Source organism: Pongo pygmaeus, chromosome 23, assembly GCF_028885625.2.
Source record: "Pongo pygmaeus isolate AG05252 chromosome 23, NHGRI_mPonPyg2-v2.0_pri, whole genome shotgun sequence".
Lineage (NCBI taxonomy): Eukaryota > Metazoa > Chordata > Mammalia > Primates > Hominidae > Pongo > Pongo pygmaeus.
The window spans coordinates 48,190,668-48,203,875 of NC_085931.1; the positions used below are offsets into that span (position 1 = coordinate 48,190,668).

At 55.6% G+C, this 13,208-nt stretch overlaps 1 protein-coding gene across 2 annotated transcripts; it reads right to left on the reverse strand.

Annotated features, from left to right (window-relative positions):
- Positions 1–249: 249 nt before the first annotated feature.
- On the reverse strand, positions 250–8,539 carry SSTR3 (somatostatin receptor 3). Of its 2 annotated transcripts, XM_054469433.2 has the most exons (3): positions 7,875–8,539; positions 6,592–6,738; positions 250–3,870 (listed from the first exon to the last, which is right to left on the reverse strand). In XM_054469433.2, exon 3 carries the CDS (start codon positions 3,833–3,835, stop codon positions 2,576–2,578), a length of 1,260 nt encoding a protein of 419 aa, XP_054325408.2. In that variant the 5' UTR covers positions 3,836–3,870; positions 6,592–6,738; positions 7,875–8,539; the 3' UTR covers positions 250–2,575. The 2 variants fall into 2 exon arrangements, with proteins under 2 accessions (XP_054325408.2, XP_054325407.2); XM_054469432.2 differs by lacking the exon at positions 6,592–6,738 and having other exon boundaries at positions 7,875–8,538.
- Positions 8,540–13,208: the final 4,669 nt, after the last annotated feature.

The following is a 13,208-nucleotide window of genomic DNA, read 5'->3' on the forward strand; positions in this document are numbered from 1 at the left end:
CAATCCACTTTCTTCCCTGAAATCTGCTATTTGGATAATAGGGAGAAAGAACATCTACTGCTTTTGGATCAAGGTCTATAAGGATGTGGGCTCAGCCCCATCAAGGGTATCTTCCATGTTCCCTGAAGGACCTGGACTCTGGGAGGTCACACCAAAAGAGGCCAGGGTGCACGGAGACCACACACACCTGCACATTCACACCCATCTGGACACAGTGTCTGGCGGAGAAATTGGCCCAAGCCACAGCTGTTATCAGGTGTCACCGTCTTTATTGACAAGAGCTAGAGACAGAAGCAGCAAAGGGTTTCCTAACTGGCCTCCCAGGGACCCTTCTAGGACATTACTCTCCTGTCCTAAGCAGCAAGAAGGCAGGATCAGCCAGAGAAGGCCAGAAGGCCGGGGCATCCCTCTTCCCTTGGACCCTCAGATCTTCCTCAAGAAACCCCAGACCAAGTCCCAGGGCCGGGCCGCCAGTCTACATCTCCACACAAAATGTGGTTTTGTAAACTTCGTTCTCCTCTGATGGTCCCACACTCTCCCCAAGCCCTGCCCCCCTGACCCTTGGCCTCTTACCCCCCAACTGCCCATTTCTCATGGCCTACAGTGTCCTCACCCCAAAGGACAGACACAGAGAGGCCACTTGATGAAGGAGAGGGGGGTATAGGCCAAGCCTGGGGGTGAGGAGGGCAGCCCCACTTTATAATCTTATACACCCCACCCTACCCATTGCAGTAAGCCTGGAAGTTACCTGACATGACTCATTTTCTCGTTAGATCCCAGGAGGCAGCCAAGCTGGGATTCATCTCCATTTGTTGATGGGGAAATTGAGGCCCGGAAGGCCAATGCCAGCCCAGGACCCTGAGGTGTGCTGAAGATCCAAGTCTCCAAAAGTCTGGTTCCTGTGCTTTCCCTGAGGACCCCTGCCCTCTGCAGGGGGTGGGGAAGCGGAGAGATTTCACCGGGGATCTCACCCTCCCAGGGCCAGCCTCACCACAGCTCTGAGGGACCATCTCTGGGAGGGAGTCTAGGCCCAGCCTTGGATGGTGGCTGCTCCCCATGGTCCCCCTCCACAGTCCCACTTCAGCCTCGTCTTCCCTGGGCCTCCCGACCTGTAGTCTCCAGGATGATAGAGCATGGGGAGTCCTGCTTCCCACCCACCAGGAGCTCCCCAGTCCTCCAAATGTCCCTGGTAGCCAGCTCCACCCTAGGGCTTTATTAAGGCCTGAGCCCTTCTTGGCAGCACTCTCAGGCCCCTCAGGGACGCAGGCCCTGTGCCTGTCTGTACTCTATGCATTTGCCGTTGCACCCTGGCTGTTCCACCCTGATCGTGTCCTTCCCTCAGTACTGGTTGGGCGGAGCTGTTGTCGGCAACTCAGGTTCACAGATGCTACCACTGAACTCAGCCCAGGGGGGCCAAAGACGGCTCCAGGAAATAGATCTGTGCTTCTCCTTCCCCCTCCTTATCCTACCCTTTCCCCCTTGTCTTCCTCTTCCTTCTTCTTCCTCTTCCTCTTCTCCCTTCCTCTTCCTTCTCCTCACAGCGCTCTTCAGACACTCTGCCTTTCCATGCCAGTCCTCATGGGCTGGGTCCCTGTCTCGGTCTCCAGGATGGGAGAATATGGGTCAGAAGGAGAGGAACAGGGATGGCCCCTCCTACAAGGAGGCGCCTGGAAGCCCTCAAAAGACCTAGGAACCCCCGGGGGCCCCTACTCCAGCCATAAGACCCAACATGAGCTTCCTGGGGGATTGGGTGGCTGACCTCAGCAGGGGCAGAGCCAGGCTTTGGGTGGCCTAAGCTTATGCAGTTTGAGGTCCCTCTTTAAGAAAACGAATACAAAATGACAAGTACAAAAGTAGATGCAGGGCCTTGCAAGAGCCCAGGCAGTGAGAGACCCTGAAGCTGGACTTCATTCACTTCCTAGGAAATTCACCTGCTCTTCCCGTCCAGGAGCACAGGACCTCCAGCACTGACTGCCTGGGCCAAAAGGGCGTGGAGGTTGTTGGGTTTTCCCCAGGTGAAGCCTGAGGCCTAGAGAGGAGCAGAGCTGGTCCAAGGCCTCACAGCCGTGGGGAGGGAGCTGATCTGGGGCCTGATCATTTCTGCCCCACCCCTCCCACCAGGTTAGGCTTTCTTCTGTTTAGGTTTCCAGCCCAGCTCCCAGCAGCTCCTGTGTCCCTGACTCTGAGCCCAAGAAATCCTGGCCTTGGTTTATCCCTCTGAGGGCCAAGATTCTGGTTGATGCCCCAAGACACTCCATCCCTGGGGGGAGACCAGTCTGCACCCACCTTTTGCCCGCTCAGCCAGGTCACCCCAGCAACAGTGCCCTCCAAACCTCTCATCTGACATAGCTCATCCAGGCTGATGATTCCTATCCCTGAGTCACAGAGGAGAAAACAAGGCCCAGAGAGTAGAAGCAACCTACCCAAGGTCACACAGCAAGACCTGGCAGCAATAACATCAAAGCCCAGGCCCCTCAACATCCCATCGTGGGCCTGTGGCACCTTGGGAAGTAGGCCCTAGGCACACCCATGGCTTCTGCCTCTTCCTCGGGCCACCCTGGCTTTCCCCAGGCCCCTACAGGTAGCTGATGCGCATGGTGCTGGACTTCTCCCCAGTGGAGGCCTCTTGGGGTAGGAGCTGCTGCTCCTTGCTGGCCACTCTGCTGGGCGGCCGCTCCTGCCCGCTGGTGCCAGGCTGCGTGATCTGGCTGACCCGGCCGTTCATCTCCTTCCCCTTGCCTCCCTCCCTGCTCTCCTCCCCATCCTCCTCCTCCTCCTCATCCTCCTCCTCAGTCTTCTCCGGGGGCCCCGCAGTGGGCTCCTGGCTGCGCACGCGGCGGGAGGGCCGCAGCAGGACCCTGCGGAAGCCCTGTTTGAAGCGGTAGGAGAGGAAGCCATAAAGGATGGGGTTGGCACAGCTGTTGGCATAGGGCAGCGCCACCACCAGGAAGTAGAGCCCGAAGAAGGCAGGCTCCTCGGGCAGTGGACACACCACGTTGACGATGTTGAGCACGTAGAAGGGCATCCAGCAGAGCACGAAGAGCGCCACCACGGCCACCACCATGCGCGTGACCCTGCGTTCGGAGCGCCGCCGCCGCTGGCACGAAGGCGCCCACACCCGGCGCCCGGCTGAGCGTACCTTCACCACGATGAGCAGGTAGCAGAGGCAGATGACCAGCAGCGGCCCGAAGAAGCCCAGTGCGGCCGTGTAGATGATGAAGCCGGCTCGCCAGGCCGCCGCCGGCTCAGGCCACTGCATGTGGCAGGTGCTCATGCCGCGGGGCACTCCCGAGAAGACCACCACGGGCAGCACCACCACGGCTGAGGCCACCCACACGGCCGCGCTGACCGTGCGGGCCACCGGAGCTGTGCGCCAGCGGGCTGAGCGGGTGGGATGTACCACGGCCAGGTAGCGGTCCACACTCATGACGGTCAGGCAGAAGATGCTGGTGAACTGGTTGATGCCATCCACCGCCATGACCAGGCGACACATGAGGGAGCCGAAGGGCCAGTAGGACAGGGCGTTCTGGGCAGCCAGGAAGGGCAGCCCCAGCATGAAGAGCTCATCGGCCAGCGCCAGGTTGAGGATGTAGACATTGGTGACTGAAGGGCTGGCCGTGTGCCGCAGGACCACATAGATGACCAGCGAGTTACCCAGCAGGCCCACCACGCACACCACCAGGTAGACCAGGGGGATCAGAACGCCACTGACGGCCAGCCCTGCCGGGCTTGGGCCCGCCGACACGTTGCCCAGGGTGGCATCTGGGGGCCAGGCCGAGGAGGCATTCTCAGGTTCTGAGGTCGTGGACACCGATGATGGATGAAGCATGTCCATGGCTGAGGGGAGGTGGTCAGCAGTCAGCTATTTGCCTGGGGGAAGGAAAAACAGCTCAGTCACAGCAGAGAATGGCTTTCTCTGTGCTGCCCCCTCCCATCATGCCGAACCTGGGGACCGGCTGCACGCCCATTCTCCCATCGTCTGAGAGATTTCAGACGATGGGAGGTGCTTAGCACGCACCATCTCATTCACCCTGCACAGCCCCGCAAGGCTGAGTCGTGTTATCCCCTTTTCTCAGATGAGGAAACTGAGGCTTAGGGAGGTGAGGTGATCATTCTCCATCATGGAGCGAGGGTGTGGTGTGCGGCATGAAGTCATACTGTTTCACCAACCAATACCTGCCCTTCCTTTCTACATGCAAGGCCCCAGCTGGCAGCGCCCTGTGAAGTGGGTTGCGTTGCCGCCAACAGGTCTCGCCCTCACATCTGAAAAACACTGCTTCATATCACAGGACCTTCGCCTGGAAACCTGCTCCCTAGATGAACTTCAGAGGATCCATGAACGCCCTAAACTCCAGGTGAAGGTTAATGTCAGATCTGTTATGATTCTTCAGCTTCCAAATGGAGCTAAGAAACACAGGCTCGGGGTGTCCCCTCCCCTGGGAGTCAGAGTCCTTAGGTGCCCCCTCAGCCTGGGCCATCCCACTGTGCCCCTCCTAAAGGCCCTGTCCAGGAAGGTTGGCTGTGAACCTGGGGGGCAGGTGGCTGAGGCCCCTTCTCCCCAAAGGCCGGCTGGGGTTGGAGAACTTTACAATTCACTTAGTAGATGCTATCCAAGAGTAGTCCCTCCCCCTGGCTGGAGGGGCCAGCTGCCCGGAGAAGGGGACATTTTCAGAAGGGATTTGCAGCACAAGCAAGAGCCCCCCCATCCCACTCCGCATGCTTTCTTAGTGCCTTTCTCATCCCATGCCTGCGCAGAAGAAGCTGGGGCTCCTCCGGGCTCCCCTGCGAGACTCTGATCCCCTCCCATGTGGAGTCTCTAGCCAGCTTTGGACCCTCCCCATTGCTTTCTGCCCCATCACTTCCGCACAGGCACGAGCTCTGCCTCAGTGTCAGGCATCGAATGAACCAGAGAAGCCTGCAGTGGATGAAGTCCAATGCCAAGGGGGAATATCAGGCCCCACTGCGGAAAGCCACGCTCAGGAGGAGGCCCAGGCAGAGCCAGGCTGGAAGCAGGAGCCTCCTCTGGGGCCTGGACCACCCACTACACCTCCTCTTCATAATGATCCCCCAGTCCCCTGGCTCCTGGCTGTCCTCGGATTCTCCCTGCAGAAAACCCTGAAGGGAAGAGAAATCTCTCGGAGGAGAAGCCCTTCTTCTAATATCCCTGACACTGGGCCTGCACTTCCTCCCACCAATGGGAGCTGTGGTCCGCACTGCCCTATATGGATGTCACTGTTGATGTGCAAAGCTGCTGGGAAGGGAAGGCACCCCAAATCCAAACAAACGCCTCTGAGCATGCCTGGCTACCCCTGCCCCAAGGACCTGGGGCTACAGCGGGCTCAGAGTGCCAGGCTGGGTAAAGCCAAGGGTAGCAAGGAACTCCTAGGCTGTGGCTTCTCCGAAAGCATCCCGAGCTGGCTGGGCTCAGAGCATCTCTTCCCTGTTCCTGGGCCTGGGAGAAGAGAAGGATTCTGAGCCTGGGTCATCCCCTAACCTATCCTCAACCCATCCTTCTCCCCAACCCCTCATCAGGTCTCCTGAGCCTGGGACAGCAGCACTAAGGGAGGGGCACCTGGACAGTGGGCTAGAGGATCCTAACAGTGCTGCCAGCTGCTCATCACTGAGCCCCGACTGTGCCAGGTGCCAGGCGAAGCTGGTGAACTGCAGTATCCTATGATGTCCTATGAGGGAGGCACTACTGTCATCCTCGCTGCACACACGGGGAGCAAACGTGAGGTCACATGTTCTGGTCACAGCTAGGAAGGGGCAAATCTGGAAAGATCTGTAGTGACTACCTCTACACCCATTCCACAGGCTGGCAAACTGAAGCCAGGCCTGGGAAGGCACCCACCTGAGTGCCCAGCTGGCATCCGCTTTCCCAGTTGCCCCCAGGGCTTTGAGCTATGAGGATCATGGACTCAAAGCCTAATGGACCTTAGAGATCTAAAAATAGAATTTTGAATTCTTACAACAGTCAGAGAATCTTACAGCCATAGGATTTTAGACTCAGTATCCTTGAATCAGAGAATGTTAGAATTCCAGAATGCTAGAATGAGTCCTTCTTAGACCTGGAATTGTGCAACCTGGAACCTTAGAGTCCTGCCTCCTTGGTAGGGGACCCGCGTCACCATCCACCTTGCTGCCCTGTGCTGTGCACAGATCCTCTTTATAGCATCCCTGCTTGTCAGCCAATCACAAGCCAGGGCTAGATGAGGGAGGGGAGCACCAGGCTCCCGAGAGAAGCAAGGAGCTGGGCAGGCCTAATTTCCAGGCTTCAGGGACAGATGCCCCTGGGGTAGCCCACTGGGGGTAAGCTCTGAGGTTGCCCCCCACCCCCAACGCCTGCCCAGCACACGTCTGTGCACCCACAAGCACATGCGCTGACACACACGTGGTCCTGGCAGGAACACGGCGTGCCTAGCCAGACCCTCCTTTGTACCAGGGCATGCAGTCACCCCTCCCAGGACCCCTGGCCCCCGCCTGGAAAACCCTGTCTCCACCCTTATCTCAGCCAGTCTTCCCTGTCAAAGTTTGAGGGGCCCAGGCAGCAGAAGCAGGAAAATTACAGCTTTCCACACACGTAAGCCAGACCTGCAATTGAGGTGCCGTCTTTTCTTTAAAGAGCTGGAATCCTGTGCATGATCTAGTTCATCCTTGAGAAGGAGGGACTTTTCCTCCCTGTCTGGTTTATCTTTGGCACAAGCTCGCCTGAAAGCTGGGGGCGGACTCCTTGGAGGACTGTTCAGGAGGAGACAGCACAGAGAGGGTGAGTGGCTGTCCTGAGCCCCACAGCCCTAATAGTTCAGGGAGGCCAGGCACCCCAATCATTCTCCATTTGCCCGTCTCCCACCCACTAGAACACTGGCTCTTGAATGCAGAGGCCCTGAATGATTTATTTCTTAACCCCAGAACCTAGGACATCACGCAGAACAGCCGTAAATGTGAACAGCCAAGCAGTTCAGCAAGGAGAGCTCCAAGGTGGGACATTGTCCCTGGATGGAAGCCTCAGACTCACATCACGAGATCCTCGAGAAGCCCAAGAGGGAGAGCTTTTAGAGAGGAAGAAGTTGAGGCTCAGAGAGGTTAAGTAAGCTGCACAGGGTCACCCAGCTGGAGAGTGGGAAGCCAGAATTCGAACCCAGTTCTATCTACTTCTAAACCATCAGTACCTCCTGGCCACACTGGCTCCTCTGAAGGCCTCAGGCTGAGAAGAATCAAAGGCCGTGACAGCCCTGAATAGTGCAGGGCGATGGCCCCTGGCTCTCTGCTTGTCCTCTACACTCTTGGGCCTTCCTCCCCAGAGACGCCTGGCTTATGCTCGCCAGTGCCGACTGACTCACTGGCACCCCAGGCCTGGGGCCTGATCCCAGGAGCACACCCCACAGGCCCAGCGCTGGGGGCTTGGGCTCTGCTGCACAGCAATGATGCCAAATTGCTGTGTGACCTCGGGCAAGTCACTTCTCCCCCCTGCACCTCAGTTTCGTCATATGGAAGACAAGCGGACCCACCTCCCAGGATTGTGTGCAAAGATTAAACGGAGGCGTGCCAAGCACAGTGCCGGGTATGGAGGGGGAGCTCAGGAGAGCTGCCACGTGAGCTGGGGAAGCCAACGACATGATGTATCTGGCTCCCTCCAGCCCTGACAGCCTGCGATTCTGTGATTCCGAGATCCTAGAATCATGGCACGAGATTCTGAGACTAACGCCCCTGCCCCTGCAGCCGACCAGGAGGTCACAGGAAGGCCTCCCTCCTGCCTCCCTGGGACTCCCCACCCTCTGCCTCCCCAGCCCCAGCCTCCCAAGTTCATCCTGGGCAGAGGATGGGCTTCCAGGACCCCACCCTTCGGGACATCATCCGGGCCCCAGCCTCCTTACCTGCCCATGGGGTGAGGGCTTCCCTCCTTGCCGCCAGGCTGGTTATCATTCTGCTGTCCCCTCTCCCTGCCCAGTCCCCAGGTGCCCCCAGGGTACTCCTAACTATGGTCCCCACACGGCACCCACTTCTAGACCGCTTGCGGGCTCAGGTTCCCTCCCAGGCCCTCGGCCACGGCTGTCCACAGAGCCTCTCCCATCTGGTCTCCGGCCCTGACTTCCCAACCAGCGCCTGGTACGTCACCCCCCATCTCCAGGACACATCCTGGGGGGGCAGGGGCAAGGATGGGGGGAGAAGCTTCCCAGGGTGAAGAAGAGAAGAGGGGAGCAAGGGACGCAGAAGCCAATAGAAACAGAGGGGAAAGGGGGTCGGGAGGAGGTGGAGGAAGAGAGAGAGAGAGAAAGAGGGAGGGAGAGAGACAGAGAGAGAGAGGGAGAGGAGACCGTGAGTAGGAGGAAAGGCAGAATGAGGGGGAGTGATGAGAGATGCGTGACAGGGAGAAGACAAGGAGGAAAGAGAGGAGAGGAGACACGGGTGAGAGGGAGAGATGCAGAGAGAGGCAGGAGGGAGGAAGGAGAACGAGGGGGTGGCAGGGAGAGTGACAGAGAGGGACTGTGCCACAGATGGTGACATGGAGCCCGTGAAGGAGGGAGTAAGCAGGGAGGGGCTGAGGGCCGGAGAGCAGGTGTGGGGGGTGGGGGGCGGGGTGCAGGTTAAGGGAGGAGGCCGGGAGAGGGAGCAGGAGAGGGAGCAGGAGGGGGGCAGACCCTGTTACCGGGGAGATTTCAGCCACCCACGCCCGCTGGCCTTGGCTCCTGCAGGGAGTTGGAGAAAAGAATGTGCTGAGTGCTCAGGGGAGCTGAGGCTGCCAGCCAGTAGCCAGAGCAGCTCTTGAGGCCACTGCGGCACAGGTGCCCCGGGGCAACAGCTGTGTCCCAAGGCAAGGCTGGGTGCGGGGCTGGCCAGCCCGGGAGTCCACAGTCCAGCCCTGCAGTCAGGCACACCGTGCCGGCCGCAGCTCGGGCCCCTGGGGAGGCCGGGTGGGGGTCATTAGTCCTGGGATTGGTTAAATCTGGAGAGCCCCAGGCAGGGTGAGGAGTGGAAGGACAGAATAGAGAACCAATATTTTAGGCTTTGAGGGCAAAATCCTTGTGCAGTGAGAAAACAGATTTTTACTATTTTGTAACTGACAAAACTCAAAATAGAATAATAATAATTGAGGCCAGTGTTTTGTAATGCAGGTCCACTAATGAGAAGAATAGAGTTCTTTTTAGAGGCATCACATTTTGCTTAATTGGAGTTTAGAGTTAGTGTTTCATCAAACCGATTGCAAATGGTCATCCGTAAAAACCATTCTCAGCTCGTAGGCTGTACAAAAACAGGCAGTGGGGGGGATTTGCCCCGTGGGCCATATTTACTGATCTTTGGTCTAAGAGACTCTGCCCTACGGTCCTGAGCACAGGCCCAGCTGTCTTGGGATGCCGTGCCCCTGCCTGTGCTGATTCCTGCCTCAGCACAGGAATAATAAGGAAAGGAACGGTCTGAGACGGAAGGGAAAAGGACACGCATCTTGGCTGAGCACCTACTATGTGCCAGGCTGTACCTAGGCTGCTTTCCAAACTGGGCCATTCCCTGGGACCAGGGCTGGACCTCCTTTGTCACTAGGTACCTGGGGCTGCAGAGAACTGGAAGTTGAATTCGTCCAGAGGTGCCACCGTGCGTGCGGCAGCACACAGTAGGACACACCCACTTCCACCCGGAGCCGGCCTCGTCTCTTAACGCTGCCCGTCCCTTTGCCTTGTGCCCGGGACAAGGCTCTTGCTCCAGGTCTCAGCCTCCCATTGTCCTTGTCCGTACAAGTTCATGAGGTGTGGGTGGGCTCCTGGGAGCGTGTCCTCAGGGTCAAGGGTGGGTTTTCCATGGCACCTCCCCTACCTATGGCTTCTCACTGCCCTCAGAATAAAGCTCTCCCGCTGCAGCCTACCTGGCACTGCATCCGTGATTCCTGCCGCCTGCGCGGGCCTCCTCCTCTGCTGATTTCCCTCACCCCTCTGTGCCCCAGGTGTACCCAGCCTCGTGTATTCATTCACTTATTCCTGCAGGTTGGGGTACAGGGGCTGAAGACTGGACAGGGGAGTTTGAGCCCCAGCTCTACCCCTGCTGTGCACTGAACTTAAACTTCAGTTTTTTCCTTCAGTAGATTGTACACACCTGACTGCCTGGCCCGGGGGTTCTTGCGAAGGTTAAAGGCTCATCAGTTAAAGGTTAAAGGTTGCGAAGGTTAAAGGCTCATCAGTGTGCCCCCCGCCACACACCTCCCCAGCATCGAGCCTTACTGCTCCAGCCTGGAACCCGTCCACTGCTCTCCATCCACAGGCTCCCTTCTAAGCCAGGCCACTGAAGGGGTTCAGGACACGCCACCCCAGAATACACCACTCTGGCATATTGATTTCTCTGCACTAAAGGCACTTCAGAAACAGCAGGTGCAGAAAGGGGGCTCTGACCTCCCCTTTTTTTCCTGAAAGCAGGAGCTAAGACGCCCTGTGAAAGACGCCCTCCCTATGCCAGGAGGAGGAAAGACATTACCAGATAAGGAGAGTCGAGGCCAAAAGAAATCTGTACGAACAGATCTTTTAATCCTTATCTTCCTGGTTACACAATTGCCATTCTTTGTTCAACCTGGTACAAAAGCCTTTATGCCTAGTCACTTCTTTGGGTCTTGGTCATTTGGGCGGGGGGCGGGGGGGCTCCCTTGTACATGTAAATGAAATCTGTATGTTTTTCTCCTGCTGATCTGCCTTGTGTCAGTTTAATTCTTCAGCCCAGCCAGAGACCCTAAGACAGTAAAGAAGGGTTTTTCCTCCTCCACCCCACCATCACCTTCACTCCCCTGCTTCCACCCTCACCCCCTACTCAGCAGAGAGAGTGAGTCCATTACAAACATAAGTCATCCCAGCTGCCTCCTTGAGACTCTCCTATGGCCACCTGTTCCTTGTCAAATAAAATCCACAGTCCTGACCGCAGCCTAGGGACCCCACGTAACGAGCCTCAGCCTGCGCTCCTGCCACTCGGCCCTCTTCTCGTTCTAAAGCACCAGGGCCTCCATCTGAACCTCACCAGTGCCGCGAGTCCCTAGCAGGCCACTCCGGGTCCCCCTCTTCACCTTCAGCCCAGTTAGGCATCCCCTGCTCTGGCAGCCTTCTCCAGAGCCCTCCCCTTCTCCGACACTCCCTCCTTCAGGATTCCTTTTTATCTGTAATGCAATGATTTTTTAATTTGCTTTTATTTTATCAAAGTACTGTTTGCAAGTAGATTTAGAAACCAGTAGAATAGTCCCTGCTTTATGCCCCTTATGCCTCGGGGCATACATCCCAATACCCCGAGTGGATGCCTGAAACCGTGGATAGTAGTGAACCTGTATATACATGCTATTATTTTTTCTTGTATGATGTTTTACATACCTATGGTAATTTTTTTTTTAATAGAAACAGGGTCTCCCTATGTTGGCCAAGCTAGCCTCAAACTCCAGGCCTCAAGTGATCCTCCCACCTCAGCTTCTCAAAGTACTGGGATTATAGGCATGAGCCACCTCGCCCAGCCTGAAAATTTTTTTTCTTTTTTCTGAGACGGAGTCTCGCACTGTCGCCCAGGCTGGAATGCAGTGGCGCGATCTTGGCTCACTGCAGCTTCCGCCTCCCGGGTTCAAGCGATTCTCCTGCCTCAGCCTCCCGAGTAGCTGGGATTACAGGCTGATAATTTTTTTTTAAATAAAAGGTCTCACCTATGTATTACTGAACCCAGCCTACTAGCGCAGAGCATATAAACAAAGAGAAAAAGTACCTTCCCAATCAAACATGTCCAGCTGTCCAGATAGTGGTGACATTTTCAGCTTGCTATGGTAATGTGATCACAACCTTGATACAACATGAATATGTGTAGCATCTCATGCTCAATTCCCTATAGACCCAGCTTGGTTCTTTCCAATATCTCCGTTTGGAGCTGTACCTGATGTTATTACCAGTTTTCATACAGATCCACTGGGGAATGGGACCATTTTGCTTTTGTTTCTTGTGCAGGCATCACTTGATCCTGAAAGTCTTACGAGAGGCTGTGGCGAGAAACGGAGTCAACCACACACCACGATGGTGGAGAAAGATAATGTTTAATTTATAAATTAGGCACAGTTAAGAGATGAACAGCAATAATTAATAATACAATATACAATAAAACAATTATAACAATATATCGTAACAGAAGTTATATGATGGTGATCTCTCTGTCTCTGTCTTTTTCTTTCAAAATCTATTAATATTTTTGGGCTGTGGTTGGCCACAGGTAACTGAAACTGCGCTAAGTGGACTACTGTAGTGCTGAAAAGGTTTATAACAGCAAAAAACAGCAGTCCTCCCGCGTCCCTCCCGCCCCTCCCGTCCCACAGGTAATCCCACCCACTCGGCAATTGCTCCCTCAGTTAAACTCTTTCTCGCTAAATATCATATTGATTTTTTTAATGTCTTAATCCCTCGATTTTACCCATTATCTACTGACCCCTCTTATAGTAGAGGAGAAGTTTACATTTCTTACGCACTCTCACCCCTTCTCCCCATCTTCTCAATATGAGTTTCTGTTAAATGCATATCCAGTGTTCCCATGATTAATGCAATGTAAATATTATTTCCTGTTCAGCCAGGAGTTCATAATTGCTTCGTTTTTTTCATTTTTTGGTTTTTAAAAATATCTTCAATTTCTTGGACTAAGCATTTCCACACGTTCCTCCAGCTTCGTAAAAACCACACAGTGGAGTTTCCAGAGTCCAGCCTCAGGGACGATTTCGTCGTGGAGACTGCTGAGCTCCTCTCATCTGGGCCAGCTGCCCCTTGGGCCTGTGCGCAGCCGACATCCCGAGATTCTCTCTCCATTGTTTGGGGATTTCCTTCAGCTTTTTCATGTATGAATCCAGTTTCTTAGATTCCATGTCTTCCTTTTTGATGTTTTACTCTCTCATTTTGTGGGGGACTTGGGGGGTTGGTTTTTTTTGTTTTGTTTTGTTTTGTTTTTGAGACAGGGTCTTCCTCTGTCACCCAAGCTGGAGTGCAGTGGTTCAATCTCGGCTCACTGCCACCTCTGCCTCCCAGGCCCAAGCGATCTTCTCACCTCAGCCTCCTGAGTAGCTGGGACTACAGGTGCATGCCACCACACCCAGATAGTTTTTGTATTTTCAGTAGAGATGGGGTTTTGCCATGTTGCCAAGGCTGGTCTCGAACTCCTGGGCTCAAGTGATCCACCTGCCTCGGCCTCCCAAAGTGCTGGGATTACAGGCGTGAGCCACCACGCCT

What these genes read in the sequence shown, in the direction of transcription:
- SSTR3 (XM_054469433.2), bottom strand. Translation starts at nt 3,835, where the DNA reads ATGGACATGCTTCATCCATCATCGGTGTCCACGACCTCAGAACCTGAG.